We start from the raw sequence: 20,677 nt of genomic DNA, 5'->3' as shown, positions 1-20,677 counted from the left end.
ACTGAGATTTTTTTCCTAGCTTATAACTCTTTCCAGTAGGTATTAATACCAAATGGTCAATCCTGGCCTTGAAAACCTCTAATCACAATATCTTAATGAAACTCTTATGTCTCAATTCTTCTATCAGACAAATCTGTAATATTAGCATTTTTTTCCTACCTCTAATCCCACATGCTGAAATCGGCTGATCACAATGCCTAAAGTATCATTCTGGATTTTTCACACATACCTAATTTCTTTCATCACAAAGGAGCAGGACTTTGGTTTTATCAGCACTTCCAAAAAACTAAAAGCTGGTGTCAGAGAGTATTTAGACAACTAAATGCATATAACTAATTAATTATACATGAGCATATATAGTACACCAACAAAACTGGGCTTCAAAGTTTTGTATGAGTGAGCCATACCTCAATTTTCTTGTTTCTACATCAATATTCTTTGTATTTAATTGGCATTTTTTGCCTACATGAGATATAAATTCCTTGAGGGCAAGAAATAGGTTTCCAAACTGTTTAGAAGCTCTCAAGAAAACCTAGTTTAATATGATGCATATTTCTTGAAGTGGTCAGGAACAAAAAACAAAATAGGAATAAGAGTCATTTAGTTTCCGAAATCTCAGGCCCTTACAAAGAATAGCTTATACTTTGTTTTAGGAAAAAGATGTCTAGAGGCTAAAAGCTCTGCCTCATATTTATGAAACTATGAAGAAGTAAAGTTTTCTTGGCAAAAAAAAAAAACAATCCTTTTGGATTTGCTACAAAACATTTTTGAAACCACTGTTGAAAATACAACTGCAAAGTGAAGAAAGGAAAAAATACCATATGCAACTTCTACAATCATCCTTGACGTTTAATAGCTCTTTTCACATCTCAGAAACATACCTTTTTCCATTCTGAATCGGCATTTTCTACAAGTAGGGAGAGGATATCTTGAAGTGCTTTCTGAATGCAGGCCTTTAGTTTTTCAAAATATTGCCCAGACACCCATTTTGAAGAACAAGTCGACACAAGTTCCGAAAGTTGCTTGTTCTCTGAACCACTGACGTGCTCCTTGAGGGTATCCTTTAAGAGAGATTCAAGCACAGTTAGAATGTCTTCCTCATACTGATAGATCTCCAGTTGGATCCGCCTGGCTTCCTGCATAGTCCACTCTCTCCGACTCTGGTCTAGACATGCTTGTAATTCTGTCTCCTTCTGAAAAAGCAGTTCAGTTTTTTGTTTCACAAAGTCGTCTTTAGCTGCAGCAAGCACCTCATTAATTTTATTTCGATGATCATCTAAAAATTGCCGGTAATCTTGCTCATTTTGTTCTTGAATTCTGTGGATTTCTTCTTGCTTTTCTTTGTTCCATTCACTCCGGGCCTTAGCCAACTCGGCCCTAACAACCACAGGGACTTCCTCATTCTTTAATTCTAGTTCTCTCTGAAGAGACTGAATCTTCTCTTCCAATTCCTTCCCAGGTGTTACATTTTTCTTCAAATTTTCAAGCTCGCTTTTCCATTTCTCTTTGGCTTCAGAAACAGCAAACGATATCTAAAGGACATAACAATGTACATTAAAAGTCTTTAAGAGTCTTCTCATTAATAAAAAAAAAGCCATACTGGCACACTGAGCTTATACTTCCAGCCTCCAGAAACTGTGAGAAATAAAATTTCTACTGTTTCTAAGTTAAAAATAAATAAAAAATAAAACATTTTTTAATTAAACTAAAGTAACTATTTGGGTTAACCTCTGAACTTAATAGGAAATTTAAAATCAAAATTAAGGGGAAATAGTCAATTTAAATAAGACATTATTACTAAAACTTTCTTACCCTATCCTTAAAGATCTTTTCCTTCATTTTCAAGCACTTAATATTTTATGTCTTATGTTATTTAAAAAACAAAATATCAGTTTCTTAATGAAGAACTAGAAGTTTAAATGGACCAAAAAATATATATGTAATTATATAATTATCTAAAACTAACTTTAGGACAAAATCCATATCAGGTTTATTATACAGACGTAGTCTCAAATTTTACCTAAGCACTGAACAAATTAAGTATCTTTTACATGATGCAAAAGCAGCCTCATAAGGAAATCTTACTATTATTTAGGAATATAATATACACCTGCACAATTACTTGCTGACAAACATAATTATATTTTAATGCAATTCTAGTGGCTAGAACAGTTTATTAAATAATAACAACATACAGAAAAAGTTATGTTTTTTCTTAATCTAATTTTCTTTTATAGCAGAAGAGGAATAGTAGATCACAGAAAATAACAGTACACAACCAAAAAGTCATAGGGAAGTAAAACGCCTGGGCTCTAGCTCCAACCCTACCGTTGATTGCAGAGCGTGCTTAACAGCAGTCTCTGGAGACAAACTGCTGGAATTAACAGCTGTGGGGCCTCAGGCCCATTCCTCAACTACTTTGAGCCTCAGTTTCCTCATCCATAAAATGAAGATAATTACAATGCCCACCTGACAGTTATTTTAGGATTAAATGACAAAAGGAGATAATCCATTTAAAGTACTTAGCTTAAAGCCTGGCAGATAATGAGGATTCAATGGTAACAGTATGTAGTTATTATTGCTTTGGGCTATTTGGCCTTGGAAAAAGTCAATCTCTCTAGCACTTAATATACATACATATATATATATATTGAGCAGACTGGATAATGACCTTGAATCCCTTTTACTTCTAATGTTCCCTGACTAAATCCAAAGAAGGCATAAGAATACAACAGTATTAAAAGAATATCTTTGGGTATCTCCAAAGGCTTGGCTATTAATCAATACTATACATATGCTCTGAATGTTGACATAGGGTATCTGCTTACTAAATTTTCTGCTATTATATAATTATAGCAAATATCTTCATCTATATAGACTTATAAACACACATTACACACCTTTATCCAATACCATGTATTCTTGAATAGTTGTACATAATTCAAAAATTTTGAAGTAATTGTATTTTAGTTTACTAAAGGAACCCACTATCTAAGATATGCTTTACAAAAGAATTCATAGTCAAATTCTTTTGCTACCAACAGAATAATTCAGTAGTGAGATGAAACATGTTTGAAGACTGCTTTTAGAGAAAACAGGACATGTCACAATGGATGCCTGGACATCATTACCAGGTGACTTGGGTATAGATGGTGGGTCCCATGGAATTTGGATGACTGGACCAATCTCACCCAAAGTGCACATCCTCTGACATGAAGTTTTACAAAGAGAATTTGACAGCATTTATTGACTCAGTAGTTCCCAAGGTCATTGTATTTTAGAATCACTTGAGGAGCTTTTAAAAATCCTGATACCCAGGCCACACCCCATACCAATTAAAACATAAAGCCTGGGAGCGGAAGCCAGGCAACAGTATTTTTTTTCTTAAGACCCAAGTTTCCAATGTGTAGCAAAGTTTGGGAACCACCAAGCCAACTTGACTACTTTTGGACTCTTGAAATTGGCTCTAAATTCCCACAGATCTTGTTGATCATTGAATCCTGCAAGAACTCTCTGGCCGATGCTATGAACTTGGCCCTTGCCACTCCCTTTGGTTTGAGGATGATACACCACATATTAACATCACATTTTGTGGCAGAATCATTACCGAGAATAGTGCTACTCCCGCCCATGTGTGGTCGAATGACCAGTAGTGTCACATTACCTGAGAGCCTGTTAGAAATGCAAATTCTCAGGATTCACTCCAGACCAACTAAATCAAGATCTCTGGGAGTAAAGCCCAGGAATCTGCTTTAACAAACCCCCCAGCTGATTCTCAAGCCAACTCAAGTTTGAGAAACACTCTGTCCTCTCATTTCTATATTTCTGTATTTACATACATTTAGGACTTCTGCGTTCTTAAGATCTCTTGACTCTTTTATTTTCTATATTCTACCCAACTTTATTATTCTTCTTGACTTCTGAGCTCTGAGACACCATCAAATTGTTTCCTCTTTTTCTTTCCTTCTTAAATTTCCTTTTGAAACATTTCAACATACTAAAAAGTATAGCGAATAATATAATAAACACCCAGGTACTGCCACATAACTTAAGAAAAATATTAAAATAGATTTTTATTTATGTTATTTCCTTAAGTAATTTGTGGAAAAACATTATGAATACAACGTATGAATTGTTTACAAGGTCTATTACGCATATTATTTTTCAAAATGATTGTGATATTGGAAGAGTAGTGCAAGCTTGACACTGCAATCTATTATATTTTGTGTATTACAATTAAGAAGAGAGAATTTATACATATGACATTAAATGGCACAAGTTTGTTTGGGTTTGCATGTCGCCATCTGGTAGGTATGAACATTATGCCATTGGTTTTCACTACTTGGACTTCTCATGAAGATTATTTGTTAATATTCTTGGCACGTATTTGTAGATTCTTGTTTTTCTTATCACATATTAATGTTAATGTTTCTCATATTTGATTCATTTATTTTCCTTATTTTTATTATCCTCTTTTGTTATTTTGTATTACAAAAGTTTTAAATGTTTTTACATATTTTATCCTATTACTCTATCTTTGCTACTGTGTCTATTGCCTCAAAATTTATTATGCTACAAATCTAAAATATTCAATTTCATTAAAAAAAACTCCTTAATCAACCTAGATTTTATTGTGATGCAGGGGTTGGGTAAACAACTTTTCCAAAGTATTATCTGGCTAGTATAAGACTATTATAAGAGTATTTGTCATTCTGCTGTTTTGAAACAATTTATTAAGTTTTTATTCATAGCCTAACTCTGAAGTCTGTATTCTAATGAATGAAAAAAAATTCTATATTTATGACTCAATACTATCTGAATTGTTGCTTTCCAATATAGTCTGTGTTAGGGCTGGACTACTATTACTTTTCTAGAACAGTAAAAAAAAATCTTCAGTCATTTCAGTTTTCCAAATAAATTTTAGAATTGTTGTGTCAAATCTCAAAACTGTTCAGTTGCCATTTTGATTAGAATTAATTTACATTAGCAAAGTAATTTGGGAGAACACAAATGATTATATCTGATGTTTCTAGTCAAGGAACAGGACATGTCAGAAAAGGAGAGTGGCTATTTACCAAGGAAAATCCGTTATCAGACCTCTGGCACAGCACAAAAATTAATCTTTAAGCATATGAAAGGATATTGTATAGTTAAATAATAAACAGATAAACGCCTGTTCTCTATTTCTCCTAAAGATATGGCAAGACAGAATTTAGTTTCATAGTCAAGGTTATCTTCCTGATTCTGAGTTTCGAAACCCTACAATGCGTTCTCTGTCCCTGAACGACTTGATGATGATGAGAATGGATACCGCTAACCAAGCCCTGAACTAATGCTTAACATGCACTAGCGTGTTTAATCCTTCAGCAACACTGAGAGTGGGCATCAATTCCCAGAAATGAGATAAGAGGTCAGGCGAGAGGCCCTCCTGAAACTTCTTTCCAGCAAATTTCTTACCCGTTTGGCCACAGACATCTCTTGTTCTTCTTCCCACTTCTTCTGTTCTGCTCTTACACGTGCTTTATATTCTGCCAGCTCAGGCAGTTCTTCCAGCCATCGATGACGAGCATTTTGCACAGCTGTTTCTACCTGTAGGATGTTGCAAGAGAAAGAGATAAAGAGAGGTATAAAATGTCAAAAGGATCTCACTTGCAAGTAGCAACTATGATTTCATGTGTATTTTACATTGCATTGCACTTACATTACAGTTATAACTGACTTCAAGTATCCCACCTTATTCCAAACAATAGATTCTAATCCTTCTGTTCTAAACTTCCCATACTGTCCCATGCAAATGCCACAGCAGGAAGTGGGAATGTGTAAATGTTTGATGGCTGGTACTATTTTAGAAAGCTTTATACAAAGCACCAATAGCCATTTCTCCATTACCTTGGGAAAAAGACAAGGAATACAGGAGGGCTGCTGTCCAATCAGTACACCCACCACCTACCTCCTCAGTCCTCACACCCTACACACAGACACACAGACACACACACACTCACACACACACACACTCTCACTCACACACACACTCACACACTTACACACACCCTCACACATATGCATGCATGCAAGCAAGCACCAATATAGAGCTTTACACCTGGCAAATCTTCCTGCTGTCCAGAATGAGTCTGTGACTAAAGAATGGGGGTGATACATCAGTTCAGGCAAAACTTTAAGGCTTATGAAGGTAAAATTTTAAATTATGAGGGTAATCTATAATCTTTGCTTATTTTCATTTTGAAATATACATATACCCAAACATACACACAAAAGCAGAGTTGATATAAGAGGCTGTATTTCTCACTAAAATGCTAAGTACACGTACAGGTAAATTCCAGGTAGTTAAAAATATGAGGAAAAGATAAAGCTCCTATAGAAATGTATATTTCTTAAAAAGTTATTATAAATATTTCCTTCCTACTATACCATGTTATTTTTCTTTGCAAGATCTATAATTTTATAAACACCAAAGCAGAACCCTTAAACATGTCTCCTTGTTTATAGGACATTTTCCAAAATCTGTTCAAATCTTAACAGTGAACATTTCAGAAAATTATTTTTTAACTGATTAAAGATGTTCTTGATACCATTACAAATATTTGCCTATGTTTCCAGATTTTAAGGATGCCCTATAAAATCATGTAGAACAATTTTACAAACAAGCAGAATTTCAAGTATTTATCAAAAGCTGAGTATATTTTATAAAACATTACTCCAGGTTATTATCTTAAGATGTTTAATAATAGTTCTAAATAATAAATACACAATAAATAATATTATATTGAGGTTCCAGGAACTTCTGAGGACTAGAAACCCTATCAGATGGTCTGTGAGGTCAAAACTACTTTCAAAATAATATTCAGACATGACCCGTCTTTTTTTCTCCCATTCTCTCGTGAGTAAACAGTAGTCCTCCAGAGGAGACGTGGTACGTGATGGTGTGTCATTGCTCTCACAGCCAATGGAATGTGTGCTAGAGTACTCTTGTTTTCTAAAAATGTCTTAGATTTATTCTCCATTACAGTAAATACACATAATCCACACAAACAAGAGCTCTTCAGAGTCTTCCATTTTTAAAAGTGTACAGATAACCTGAGACCAAAAATTTCAATAGTCACGGTAATTGACAATACAGGTAAAACAAATAATAGCTCATCTTTATTCTGCTAATACAGAGCTATATTTTTCTCAGTACGATATTTCTTGGAAACCAAGTAACAAGCCCAGTTAAAAGTGAGCTAGCTTTTTGAGAGCTTCCAAGGGGAGGCAATGTCACTGATTTTTGGCAGAAAATGGGATTTACAAAGTCCCACTTAAGGGGCAGGCCTGCAGGTTCAACTCTGCAAATCTCAATGCAAATATTGTCAAGCACCTTATTTGCTTTAAGTTTACTTATCTATAACTACTTCAGTGGAGTATTTTCTATAAAGTTAGATATGAAAAATTCATAATTAAATTGTGCTTCATTCAGCTGTAAAACCATCCTTAATGTTAGGCATCTGAAGGCTTAGACTGACCTCCAAGGAACAAACATTTTGTAAACTGAAAGAATATATAGAAAAACCGAGGGACAACAGCTTTGTAACAGAAATATAATGAAAGAAAATTTATGGACTACATAAGAAGTTCTCTATCCTAGAAAGCACAAAAATTTTAAAGTATAACGTTATGAACAAGTTCACTGGTAGCATTTTACAGGCTTTCATTAATCGACAAACAACTCCAATAATATTACTAAAATAAACCTGCCCATTACCTGTTTGGCAATGTTTTCACAATATTTGAGTTCCAATTTAACCTCGAGTTTCTTCAAGCTCTCCTTGATAGCTATTTCCTTCTCTTGCTCTAAATCTTGCTGGATCTTGCGCTTCTGATCTTCTATCAGAATTGCCATCTCTTTCTTGGAAATAACATCAATATTGGTTACTTGGTCAGTTTGGCTGTAACAATCTAAGGTCTTCTTTTTCATTGCCATTAGAGTTTGATCCAGTTTAGACTGCCACTCCTTTTCAAGCTGTTGAACAAGTTCTTGTTTCATCTGTTTTTGGAGGAAAAATCATGAGAGGAAAATATTCAAAATTATTAGCAAGAACTACAATATCTAGGCAAAAAAACAACAACAACCACAGCTGTGTTTGAAAACCATCGAGACATTGTTGTAGTAATTACATGAGATTTAGAAATTTAGTTAATGAAAATATATTCTCAAGTCAATCGTGAAAATTACTCTTTGACCTTATCTATGTGACATGAATCAAATAGAAGATTTAAATATGTTGTGTAATGTCAGGCTATCTTGCTCTCAAGATGCAACCTTTTGGAAGTTTTGACATTGCCACTACAAAGATGGAATGACTTCAAAGAGAGGAGAGAGGGGTGGGGGGAGAGAAGCAGAGGGGAGGGCAGGGGAGGGCAGGGGAGGACAGGGGAGGATAGGGGAGAGGAGGGAATGGGAAGGGAGGCGAGGAACAAAGAAAACTTTTGTAATTAATATGTGTTTTTCCATCAACACAAGGCTTTCCACAAATCAGACAATCAGTAAGGCTAATTAATGAACCTAATTTTACTCAGTTGAACACATTAGAATCTTGTGTGTTATGATATTAAATTCTACTGAATAGACTGTGCATTCAAGAAGGGGGCATTCTTCCATCTTAGGATTCTTTTCAGTTTCAACAGAGTAGTGGGATGGATACAAACACAATCAGTCTTAGGCAAAACTATGAAATAGCAAACTCTGCTTTTCCCTTTCCTCTTTCTCACCTCCTAGGATGCAGTGGTCTCACACTGCTTCCCTGGCTACCAGAGCCCTGGTTGTATTGCTTCACTTGAAGCGGCCATCTTGTATAGCAGTTCATGCTTTCCTGACATACTCAAAAAAACATTAGCTGTCTATCTCATCCCCCTGGTAAATAACTGGTTAGTAAATCCAACTAAAGACAATTTGCAACACAAAAAGAGGATTTATTTTGTGCCATCGAGATTTTAAATATGTTGTGGAAGGTCAGGAGATATATTCCAGAACATACATTTTTATATTTAAAAAAATGACTAGTAGAGAGAATTTCAGGTGCCAGAACTAGATTAACGAAATGCTATTTGGGGGAAGGGATGGCAATGAGGAATAGGGAGACCAAAAGATAGGACAGTGGTTTACTCTTCCATCTTGAGGTATCCCCAACACCAATTCATAGCAATCTTGTGGATTGGAGAAACTACTTTAAATAAGCTTGAGAATGTATTTCGTGTCCAACTCAGTTTTTAAGATCAAAGTTTGGTTCTTAATGATCTAGGAAACTATTAACATTTCCTAATCTCTTTTGCTACTTAGGTAATAGAAGTAATGTTTTATACTTCTGAGCCTACCTAATCATTACTTCTTTTTTCTAATCCATAATACAGGTTATTTATTTCTTAGTTATAGATTTGTCTAGAATTATCAGAATCGTTTCACAATATGAAATTAGGTCATGGTTTTATTTTAAAGAATCAAAAATGTGCCCTAAAAACCCATTACATCCTGAATTGGGTTGAAAGAGGGCAGACATTTTTAAAAATAATATTAGTGTAAGCTGCTAAAGAGCCCAATTCTGAGACGTATAATGAGTATGTACTTGGCAATCAAACATTATATGTCTACTTAGGAAGAACTGTCTCTTAACAGTTAATACTACATCTTTTAAACATGGCGACTAGAAAGAAATATTAACCCACACCTCTTTCTTCTCCTTATCCCGGTGTGCTTTGGCTAACATCACTTCACTTTCACCCTGCTGTTTAATATCAGTTTCTTGTTCTTTCAGCCCCTTGTTATCCATCATAAGGGCTTCTTGGTCCTTTTCTTCAAGCCCCACCTGAAGTTTGCTTACATATTCTTCTCTTTCGTTCAATAGCTGTCTCTTTAAATAAAATCCAAGTGAGTATCTCAACATTAATATTCTCCAAGTCCAATTTATAAAATAATGGTTATATGCATGTAATAGAGAGCAGCAACAGAGACAAATGATCTTCCTAAAAGCTAACCCAATCCATTGAATAAGTTTCTTGTAAAGACCTGCTTACATCTCAAATATGTGGATAAACAATTTATAGATGGCTATATTAAAAGTCATCTAATGCAATAAACACATTCCCATAAGACCAAATACTCTTTTTAAAAAGTGAAACTGACATTTATGTTTACACCCCACCCATCAGGGGACACATTAGGTATCACAGCCCAGAAAGAGCACATGTGAAACCAGAAAAGGAAACCTTCGACTCCTGCTACTGCCTGTCTTATAAATTCTGTATCCAGACTACGTTCCTGACCAGAAGGTCTGCATAAGGAAAATGGCTTATGTCCTGCAGAGAAGGGCTACCCCCAAAATTCCCTAGTTTGCTCCAGAGTTTAATAAGATTTTTCCATTGTGTAGGTGTTAAATACGAGTATATTGTAGGAGAATAGATTGGTGTATTTTTTACCTACCTCTGGAGGATATGAAAAGATTAAAGTCTCTTAAATTTAAAGTTCTGTTCTGAATGGCTTATAAAGACAACTAAGCCTTACAAAGGGCATATATAAATCTAAATAAAAAAACTAAAGAATTCCCAGAGAAGGAAGGAAGTAAACTCTTCATGCTTTATTTTAAGTATACTGGCCCTTTAAGTCAGGGGGGCTGTAACTACCAAGGGATAGCACAAGGGAGTTTTTAAGGTGAAGAAACTGTTCTGTATTCTGATCAATCTATGCATGTGTTAAAAATGTATAGAATTGTACACCAAATGAAAAAAGAGTTAATTTTACTGTATGACAATTTTTTTAATTTGAAAGAAAAAAATTTAACCTGTAAGTGTTTTTGGAAGCCAAATAGCAGTTTCAACTTTCCTTCTTGCCCCAGTGCACAAGCACTTATGAACCAAAGTATCAGTCAGTAGCAGCTATTAATGACAACTGACTCATTAAATGAGATCCAATTTTACAGCCACATTGATTCTTTTACAAGTACCAGAAAATACATTCCTGAAAAGAATGACCTCTTTGAGAGAACTGCTATTCTGTTCTTGCCAATTTATATAATTTTTTTAAAAAAAGAAAGACTCACACTAGAGATCTTCTCCCTATTTTAATTTTTCAAACATTACTGAAAGCTAAGTCCTTAATTTCTAGGTAATTTAAGATCCCTCCTAACTTTTATTAGTGCCAACACTAATTAAAACAGCTCCCTTTAGAAGTTCTTTTCTCACTGCATGATATGTATACATGGCATGTGTTTTTTTCACAATATTTATCTATTCAGAAATAATCAATCAAAATATTAAATGAACCAATTCCTCACCTGCTCTTTACTATTCTTTTTATGTCTGTGGTAGTAGTAGCTTGCTTTAATGCAACTTATTCAGAAACCTCTGTATAGAACATTTACTCAAGCCTTTAAAAATATTTTCTAATCTTGACGCAGGTGGCTTTCCAATTGTGGTCTGCAGGCTGGTCCAAAGTAGACGGGGGAGAGTCAGATGTGTGTCTGGAGGAAGCTCCAGCCAGAACAGGGAAGAAAAGAGGAGGGGCGACTGTTTACATCTGATTGTACTCCTGGACACTCACCAATGGCAACTTGAAAGGTTCAGGCAGGAGGAGAGTGTGTACTGCAGCCCCTCCAGCTTCTCCGAAAGAGGTCACGCTACCACTGTGACCTTCCCTCTCCACAGCCTCCATATCACCACCTTCCCTGTCATGAAACCCAAGTTCAAATGCCTGTCCCTCTCCCCAGAAGAATTCAATGATGCTTAGGTACTGTCAGAGGAAAACGTCTGTGAAGGAAGACTCTGTGCAGTGCTCACAGGACTATGGAGGGTCGCCCGAGCAGCCAACTAGCAAATGCAAAAGGAGGATCCCTGGGTTTCAGATTCAAAGTGACTCGGGTCCACTCTTTTTTGCCTCTTAAAATAAAGCTATGAGAAAGAATGATTTTCTCCTATATGTAGGCCACTTTCTACTTAGGTTTTAATAATCGTCTCAACACTTAACTGTATTTTGTGAGCTATATTAACGTGATACAGCCAAAAGGAGAGACTGCTACGTATGCCTTCCCCATTGCACAAGAGAACAAGAGTATTGGTTTCTATGACAATGGTGAGGTCAGAGAAATGAAGTAAACACAACATGAACTTGAATTTGTACAGTACCTTCTCCTGAGCGTGTTGCTCCTTTTCAATGGTCTTCCTGAGAGTCGATTCTAGATTATCTTTCTCTCTGCACACTTCCAGGTAACATTCCTGCACAGTAGCCATCTCCTTATTCATCTTATCTAATTCAGACCTTGGATACACAAAACCAGCAACTAAATGAGAACAAAAAAATACAAAGGCTGCACCACAATTTTCCTCTAAACTATGGAATAGGGGAATATTGTCTCTACAGCTTCCAGGGCAGCTTAACTCTTTTACTCTCACCTAAGTTGCAAGCGAGTCCCCTCATAAATCTCAAAGAGCTGCTGCTTCTCCAAAGCGTGCTTTGCTAACAGGCTTTCACGTATTTGGGCTTTCATGGCTTCATGGTGCTGCTGGTAAGTCCTCTCACACCTAGAAACAGTGGACAGCGAAATCTGAGGCAGTGCCCAACGTGACTAGAAACGCCAAAATGAATTGGTTTCCCTTCCTTCCTTCCCCCCTCCCCTCTAATGCAAATTATAATTAAGGTCAGATTGGTTTTCCCTAACCAAAAACGGTAATAATTAATGTTCAATAGATGATCTTATTATGAGACTCTTCACATTTTTCTTTCTTCAAACGTTTCTAGAAAAAAATGAGAAACTTGGATGTGAGGATGTGCCAGTCTTCCAGAGATAATAGTCTATGTTGAGGACTTGTTTATAAAACAATGAATTGAAATAATCGAGGGTGTGGGTCCAAAATTCCAAGTCATGTATATTAAACAGAAATACTAGCAATACCCAACTCACACGTAAGTTATGTTCCAAAAGTCTGTTTCCAAGTTTACAATTTGGTATTTGGAAGACATATTCCCTCCCACAGATTTCTTCCTTACAAAGAATAGTTTCCCAGACTATCCTTTAAAACACCATTAAGCTATATCATCATTTCAAAGAAGTCTCATTTTGATGGTGTTATAGAACCCAACCCCCTACATAACATCATTTCTATGGCAAATGGGTTCCAAATTCTAATTTGAGAAGCTGAAGGCTCATCTTCTCCAATCCAAGATCTCAATAGGGAGGGTTCACTCCATCATTTCTCTTGAATCTTTTCTTTTGGGGGGGAGGGGGAGAAGGAGGGAGGGAGCCCAAGGGGCAGGCATTAGGCCTCTATGTAGACCTTACCTAACCACAGCTTCTTGTTTATCACGGTCAAAATCTTGTACCATTTGTCTCATTTGATTACATAATTCCTGATTTGTATTTCTCAGTTTTTCTTCAGTTTCTTTAAGTTCCTAGATACAAAAGAATAAAGTACTTACAGGAAATAACATCATTTTCATTGATTAGTCTAATCTTGTTTTTTTAACATCCTCTGTCCTTTATCTCTACCCTATAACATTATCTGACATAATATCATTTTCATAATTCTACAGCCTTGATAAGAGTACAGATCATTTACTTAATAAGTAGCTTTCTGTCAGGTGTACAAATTAAATTTTTGTATTTCATTGGAAATATATGAAATGAAAACATTTAACCAGAGAAGTATTGGCTAACTGGTGCCTTAAAATAAATATTAGAATTCAATAATCTTCAGTAACCATCTAAATAAGCAAAGTTTTACTTTTGGTCAAGGGCTGGCTCAGGAGGAAAAAAATACCTGTTAGCCATGCTACTGTATAGACTGGCAACTGGATTTACACTAACTTACTTCTAATGAAACTACTACCCATGACCAATACTACAGGTAAATACCTGGAATTCTTAATCGCCTACTAACATAAGTCTGCTAAATCATACAGACTGTATTTTTTTTTAATTCTATTATAGCTTTTGAATTTAATGAGGCGATGAAAAGTTTCATAAAATACAGAAAAATTTTTAATTACCTGATTTTGTTGTTGTAAAACTTGAATTTCATTTTTAAGTTGCAGAATATCATCTTTGACAGTCACATCAGAAGTAGAAGAGTCAGGCCATAATTGATTTGTTGGTTTTTCTGTGGTATCTGTTCTAGTCTAAATGTTTTTAAAAAGTCAAAAGTTTTCAAGTTTTTAACAAAGTCTAAGTACTCACTTTGAAGTAATTTCATACTTATAAAGAAATTGCAAAAACAGTATAAATAATTTCCATATATCCTTTGCCATCGTCCTCTATAGAAGCAAAGGGAAAAGTTTAAAAACAAACAACATACGGCACAGCCACCATTGTTGCCACACATGTGAAAGTGTATCGGTATGACAAATGCCATTAGTGATTTCAATATATAAAGGTCTGACAATTAAGTTCGCACTCATCCTAGAAAAAGTGCTACATACATCATTGCTGAATATCACTATGGTCACAAAGTATTCCCCTGGGGAAGCTACACATCAATGCTAGCGCCTAGTCCACCCCTTTCCAAAATTCCAAAGCAATTTTGGAACTCTTTTTCTGGAATGGCCATCAGAGCTGTCATCATATTACCCTTGATGTCCTGACTGTCATCAAAATGTCTTCCTTTCAATATTTCCTTTATCTTTGGGTAAAGAAAGAAGTCATTGGGAGACACATCAGGTGAGTAGGGAGGGTGTGCCAATAGTTATTTGTTTACTGGCTAAAAACTCCCTCACAGACAGTGCCGTGTGAGCTGGTTCGTTGTCATAATGCAAGAGCCATGAACTGTTGGCAAAAAGTTCAGGTAATTTTCATCTAACTTTTTCACGCAGCCTTTTCAGCATTTCCAAATAGTAAATTCAGTTAACTATTTGTCCAGTTGGTACAAGTTCATAATGAATAATCCTTCTGGTATCAAAAATGGTTAGCAACATCATTTGGACTCTTGGTTTGAACTTTTTCGGTTGTGGAGAATTGGCTGACTTCCATTGTGCACTTCGACTCTTTGTTTCAGGGTCATATTGGTACACCTATGTTTCATCCCCAGTGATAACGGCCCAAAACATCATCTTGCCTCTCCAAAAGGTCTTGGCAAACTTCGACTCTCCTTTGCTTTTGCTCATCGGTGAGCTTCTTTGGGACCATTTTTGCACACACCTTTCTCATGCCAAGATTTTAAGTTAAGATTTCCCTAACTGTTTCTCTAACAATGTTTGCTTGGTCTATTATGCTTCTCACAGTTAGCTGATGATTGTGATGCACAAATTGATGAATTTTTGCAATGTTTTTGTCAGTTCTGCTTGTTACTGGCTGCCCTGACCTCTCTTCATCAGTGACACATTCTCACCCCTCAGAAAAACATTTAATCCATTTGTACACTGTTGTTTTCTTCATGGCATTATCCCCATGAAGTTGTACTAACATGTCCTTGATTTCACTTCCACTCTTACCAAGTTTAGCAAGAAACTTAACGTTTGTTTGTTTGAGCTCTAATTCAAGCTCAGACATTCTTGCAATGGCACACAAAAAACATGCAACAATAATGAACGCCACTCAGCAAGACACCACCACACGTCGACATGAACACAGCTGTGAGACACTGATATGCCAAGGTTATGAAACCTTACTTAGCTGTTTGTATAGTACTGCCAATGTAAGCGCACGGTGGCAAGTTTGTGAACTTAATTGTCAGACCTTGTAAAACAAGTACCAATATACCGGAACTCAGGTTCAAACTCAAAATCAGGTTCCTACTCTCCTAAATCTTAGCCTACTCATCAAAATACATAAACAAATCAACTCTGCTCTAACACAAATTGAGACACAAGCTTTCATTCTCATCCTTTTCAAGAAACATATGGGAACAGTTAAAAGAGCTTGATTTAAAGACGTCAGATGTGCTTGGGGGGATGGGGGATGCTTCTCATTTGATTGTTAATATTGAAATCAATATTGAACTCATCAAATATAGTTACTCAGAAGTGGGAACCAGACTGGGCAGGCCTTTAACAGTAAAAACACACTATTATTTCTGGAAAATGAATTAGACACAATTAAAATTCTATAATAAGCATTATAGAACATCTTGCATCCTTTGCTTTAATAGGACTGTTTTAACGAACACAACTCATAGTTTAAAGGATCAGGAGAAAAGGATCAGTACTAAAACAGGAAGTAAAAAATTATTTCCATCCAGGAGGAAAAAGAATACAATATCTACATGAATTTCCCCCCTTCCTTCTCCTTTTAGTTATTAGGTCTTCTACGCATTTTTCATTGGCAATACAGATGGGTTGAAATTTGTGAAATATGGAAGGGTCAAAAAGACAACTGTTTAAAGGAGAGCAACCCTAAAGATCTCTGTGATAGTACAACCTTGATTTACTTATTAGTCAAGTGTTTTGGTTTCAATTTGCCGAAAAATTGACTCTGTAACCTCTGAAGGGTCACAAAGTCCTCCAGCATCATTTTCCTCAGCTATAAAGGAGACTGACTAAAGGATACAAAGGTGGATTTCAATGACTCTGACATAACCTGATTCTGTGCCTCTCCCACCTGTAACACCAACACTATACAATGAATTTCCTTACATAGAATGACTCTCATTATATGAATATGGACCAGAGAAACCTCATGGATAACATGCTAAAGGATTTCATAGTGGAGAATTTAACTAGATGTTAGAGTACTGTTGGTAAAAGCCAATCTTGAGGAAATGCAGATACCTTATTATGTAGAATGATTCCTTGGATTTGTGGTAAAGGAATTTTATCTAATTGGTATCTCATTTACTAAGTGCCAAGAGCAACCAGAAAATATATTCCTCTAAATGGCATTTCCTTCTTTAAATTTTACTTCTAAAAAAGTCAAATGAACCCCTGAAAGATAAAGGTTTCATTTAAATGTAAAACTGTAAGCATTTCCTTTATTAAGCTTTTTAAAAATAGCATTTTAACTCTACGAACTCTACGAACCTCAACCTCATCCTTCCCCACTTGTTGGAGATTTTCAATTTTCCTATGACAGCCTTTGAGATCATTTTGTAACTGAGACACCAGACGACGCTTCACTGAGTTGCTACCCAGCAAACGCTGCACTTCTGCTTTCAAATTCAGAATGACCTCATCTTTGGAAAGTTCTTCATTTGGGTCTTCTTGCTGCACAATGCTAATGGAGAAATTATCATAATTAAAATTAAATCAAGTAACAAATCAAGCATGGTTACTCCTTAAAAGCTACTAACTACAATGGTGATCATGTTTTGTGACAACTCGATATTAGTATTTCAAAAACAATTTTAAGCTTCGTCATATACAAGGATATCACTTTGGCTATGTTCCCATATACAGAAATACATTTATTCATAGGAAGACCACTGTTAAGCTTAGTTCTGCTACCTCATTGCAAGTTTAGCCATGTGAACTTCAATATGGCATACACTTTTGCTTTTGGTAAACTACATGATGTAGATGCTTGTCCTTTATGACTCTAAGAGAAACAACACAAAAGGAAAGGAGGGAAAAAATAGTAACTACTAGCCATCCTAACCAACAATGTCTGTATCTCTTGTACTAAAATATAAGTTTGAGTGGATATCTGAGCAACGGGAAAAAAAGTTAAATAAAAGCAATTTAATCCCCACTTTAGTTTCAAATAAATTTAGTTTCAATAAATTTCAAAATTGGATTGAGAATTTCTGCTCCTTCCCATAATGAATTAAAACACCCAGATTTATCTTCCTGCCTTAAACAATGAGAAAACCAAACAAAATATATGAAAGGATGATTTTCAATCATCAGATAACAGGCAGCAAAGCATAGTGATCCCTGAGAAAGGAAAAATAAACAAGGTGAGCCCTACGATGCTACAGCTTCCCACCTTCAGAGTTGCCATGCCGTGGCACAGGGAGAGGAAACCCAAACAGAGCCCAGCAATCTCACTGAATTGCAAAGAGTTCAGTTTAGGGAGGACAAAATGGCTAGAATTTGAGGAGGGAAATACTGTGGAAAAGGATGCTAAACAGGAAGAGAGCTCTAGAGATCAGTGTATGAACGAGAGGAAATAACCTCAAGGCCAAGGAAAGAACCACAGGAAAAGAATAGGGATGGGAATGTTTTGTGTTCCATGAGCCATAGTGGAAAGACAGCCTAATTCACAGAGCATCTAATACTGCCTTAGGAATGGGGCCAAATTAGCCCCACATTAAAGTTTGCTCTAAACCTAATCTAACAAAGCCTATAATAAAGGCTTCAAAGGATAAAATGGATTCTAGGTAACTAAAGTGTGTTACAGAAAAAGAATAACTGTTCTTTTTAAAATACAGTAAAATCCAACATCTAAAACATAAAACTTAAAATGTCCAGCATCCAATCAAAATTTACCAGGTACGCAAATAAACAGGAAAGAAAATATAAACTGTAATAAGGAGAAAAATCAATCAATAGCAAATGACCCAGCAATGACACAGACAACAGAATTAAATGTATTCCATATGTTCAAGAAGATATGGGGGGGAAAAGCATATACACAATGAGCAGAGAAATGGAAGACATAAACAAACACCCAAATTGGACTTGCAGAAACAAAAAAATTCCAAAATCAGAAATGAAAAATATACTGGATGAGATTAACAGCATATTTAACACTACATAAGATCAGTAGACACAAAGACATGGCAATAAAACTACGAAATTAAACAGACATAAAGAAGACTAAAACATAAATATACAAAGTATGTTAAGTTTTCTAACCTAACTATAACTGAAGTCCCAGAAGAGGAGAGGTGAGAGGAACAGAAAAAATATTTGAAAAATAATGACAAAAATTTTCCTATTTGATGAAAACTAAAACGCCATAAAACCTAAAAATTCAATGAATCTAAGCAGAAAAAAAAAATGAAGAAAACCAGCATAATCACAACAACATCAAATTGCTGAAAACCAGCAATAAAGAGAGTGTAGGAAAGCTCCTGGAGAGAAAAGAACCAGAGAAAGAAATCCTGAATTCTGTGTTTAAACTTGCACAAACTTCAGTCTAAATTCTGAACTACGTATGCACAGAAGAGAATACACCCAACAGAAATGTATGCATGTTGTACCAGGAAATAACTTTAAGAATCTATGGACAGTATAAAGGACAATAAATTGTAAAATATTCATATGAAGATCTTTCTCTCACACACACACACATAGGTACATGCTACAACATGAGTTTCACAAACAAAATGTTGGGTGAAGAAAATCTAAAGAACACCCATATCTATGAAAACTCCACCACTAACAGTCATATTTAATGGAGAATGACTGAATACTTCTTCCTAAGATCAGGAGCAAGACAAAGATATCTGCTCTTGCCACTTACATTCAACCACGTCCTAGAGATTCTAGCTGGAGCAATTAGTCAAGAAAAAGAAATAAAAGGCATCCAGATTGGAAAGAAAGAAACTATCTCTGTTTTCAGATGACATGATCTTGAATATGAAAAATCCTAAGGAGTCCACTAAAAACTTTTTGAGCCAATAAATAAGTTCAGCTCAGCAATGTGGCAGGATTCAAGATCAATATACAATATCAATTGTATTTTTTATGTATTAATAATGAACCACCTGAAAAGAAAATTAAGAAAACAACCCAGTAAAGATAATAAAATACGTAGGAATAAATTTAACAAAAGATTTATATGACTAAGATACTAAAAACCATAAAATTACAAAAGTAGATGACTGGTACAGAAATTGAAGAAGATCTAAATAAACAGAAAGACATCCCATATTCAGGGATCAAAAGACAATATTGTTACGATGGCAACATTCCCAAATTTTGATGTACAGCTTCAATGCAACCCACATCAAAATCCAGCCCGTTTCTTTGTAGAAATTGACGAACTGGTCCTAAAATTCATAAGAAATACATGAGACTCAGAATAGCCACAATAATCTTGAAAAAGAACAAAGTTGGAGAACTCAGATTCCCCAATTTCAAAGCTTACTACAATGCTACAGCAATCAAGGCAGCAGTATTGGTGTAAGGACAGACATATAGATCAATTGGAATATTGATCTCAGTGAGAGCCCAGAAATAAACAAGAGTGCCAAGACAATTTAGTGGGAGTAGTCTTTTCCACAAATGGTACTGGGACAATTGGATATCCACCTGCCAAAGAATGACATTAGACTTCCTACTGCACATCATATGCAAAAAATAACACAAAATGGATCCAAGACCTAATATATGAGATAAAACTCTTAGAAGAAACCATAGGTATAAATTTTCAGGACCATGAAGTACAGAATGGTTTCTTAGATACCCAAAGCATAAGCAACCAAAGAAAAAGATAAGTTGGACTTTCTAAAATTAAAGACCTTTGTGCTTCAAAGGATACTGTCAAGAAAGTAAAAAGGCAACCCACAGAATAAAACACAATATTTACAAATAATTTATTTGACAAGGGACTTGTATTCAGAATATGTAAAAAAACTCTTCAAACTAAACAATGAAAAGAAAATTCAATTTTAAAATGAGACAAAGATTTGAATAGACATTTCTCCAAAGAAGATATACAAATGGTCAATAAACACATGAAAAGATGTTCAACCATAAAATTAACCATGAAATCAAAACCATATCATTCAAATCAAAACCACAATGAGAAACCATTCCACA

At 35.3% G+C, this 20,677-nt stretch overlaps 1 protein-coding gene across 4 annotated transcripts in view; it reads right to left on the bottom strand.

Moving 5' to 3' along the window:
• CEP152 (centrosomal protein 152) overlaps window positions 1–20,677 on the bottom strand; it is an 82,867-nt gene that overhangs the window by 19,040 nt on the left and 43,150 nt on the right. For all 4 annotated transcript variants that reach the window (XM_074327770.1, XM_019730686.2, XM_074327772.1 and 1 more), the window contains 8 exons: window positions 16,991–17,183; window positions 14,030–14,158; window positions 13,323–13,432; window positions 12,436–12,564; window positions 12,169–12,301; window positions 7,760–8,041; window positions 5,458–5,589; window positions 882–1,532 (listed from right to left, as the gene is read on the bottom strand). In XM_074327770.1, coding sequence (XP_074183871.1) covers window positions 882–1,532; window positions 5,458–5,589; window positions 7,760–8,041; window positions 12,169–12,301; window positions 12,436–12,564; window positions 13,323–13,432; window positions 14,030–14,158; window positions 16,991–17,183 — 1,759 coding nt within the window. The remainder of the gene's footprint in view (window positions 1–881; window positions 1,533–5,457; window positions 5,590–7,759; window positions 8,042–12,168; window positions 12,302–12,435; window positions 12,565–13,322; window positions 13,433–14,029; window positions 14,159–16,990; window positions 17,184–20,677) is intronic.

This window comes from Rhinolophus sinicus, linkage group LG03 (genome assembly GCF_036562045.2).
Source record: "Rhinolophus sinicus isolate RSC01 linkage group LG03, ASM3656204v1, whole genome shotgun sequence".
NCBI classification, from domain to species: Eukaryota; Metazoa; Chordata; class Mammalia; order Chiroptera; family Rhinolophidae; genus Rhinolophus; species Rhinolophus sinicus.
Note: the sequence above shows the minus strand (reverse complement) of the source record. Positions and strands in the feature narration are given on the sequence as shown.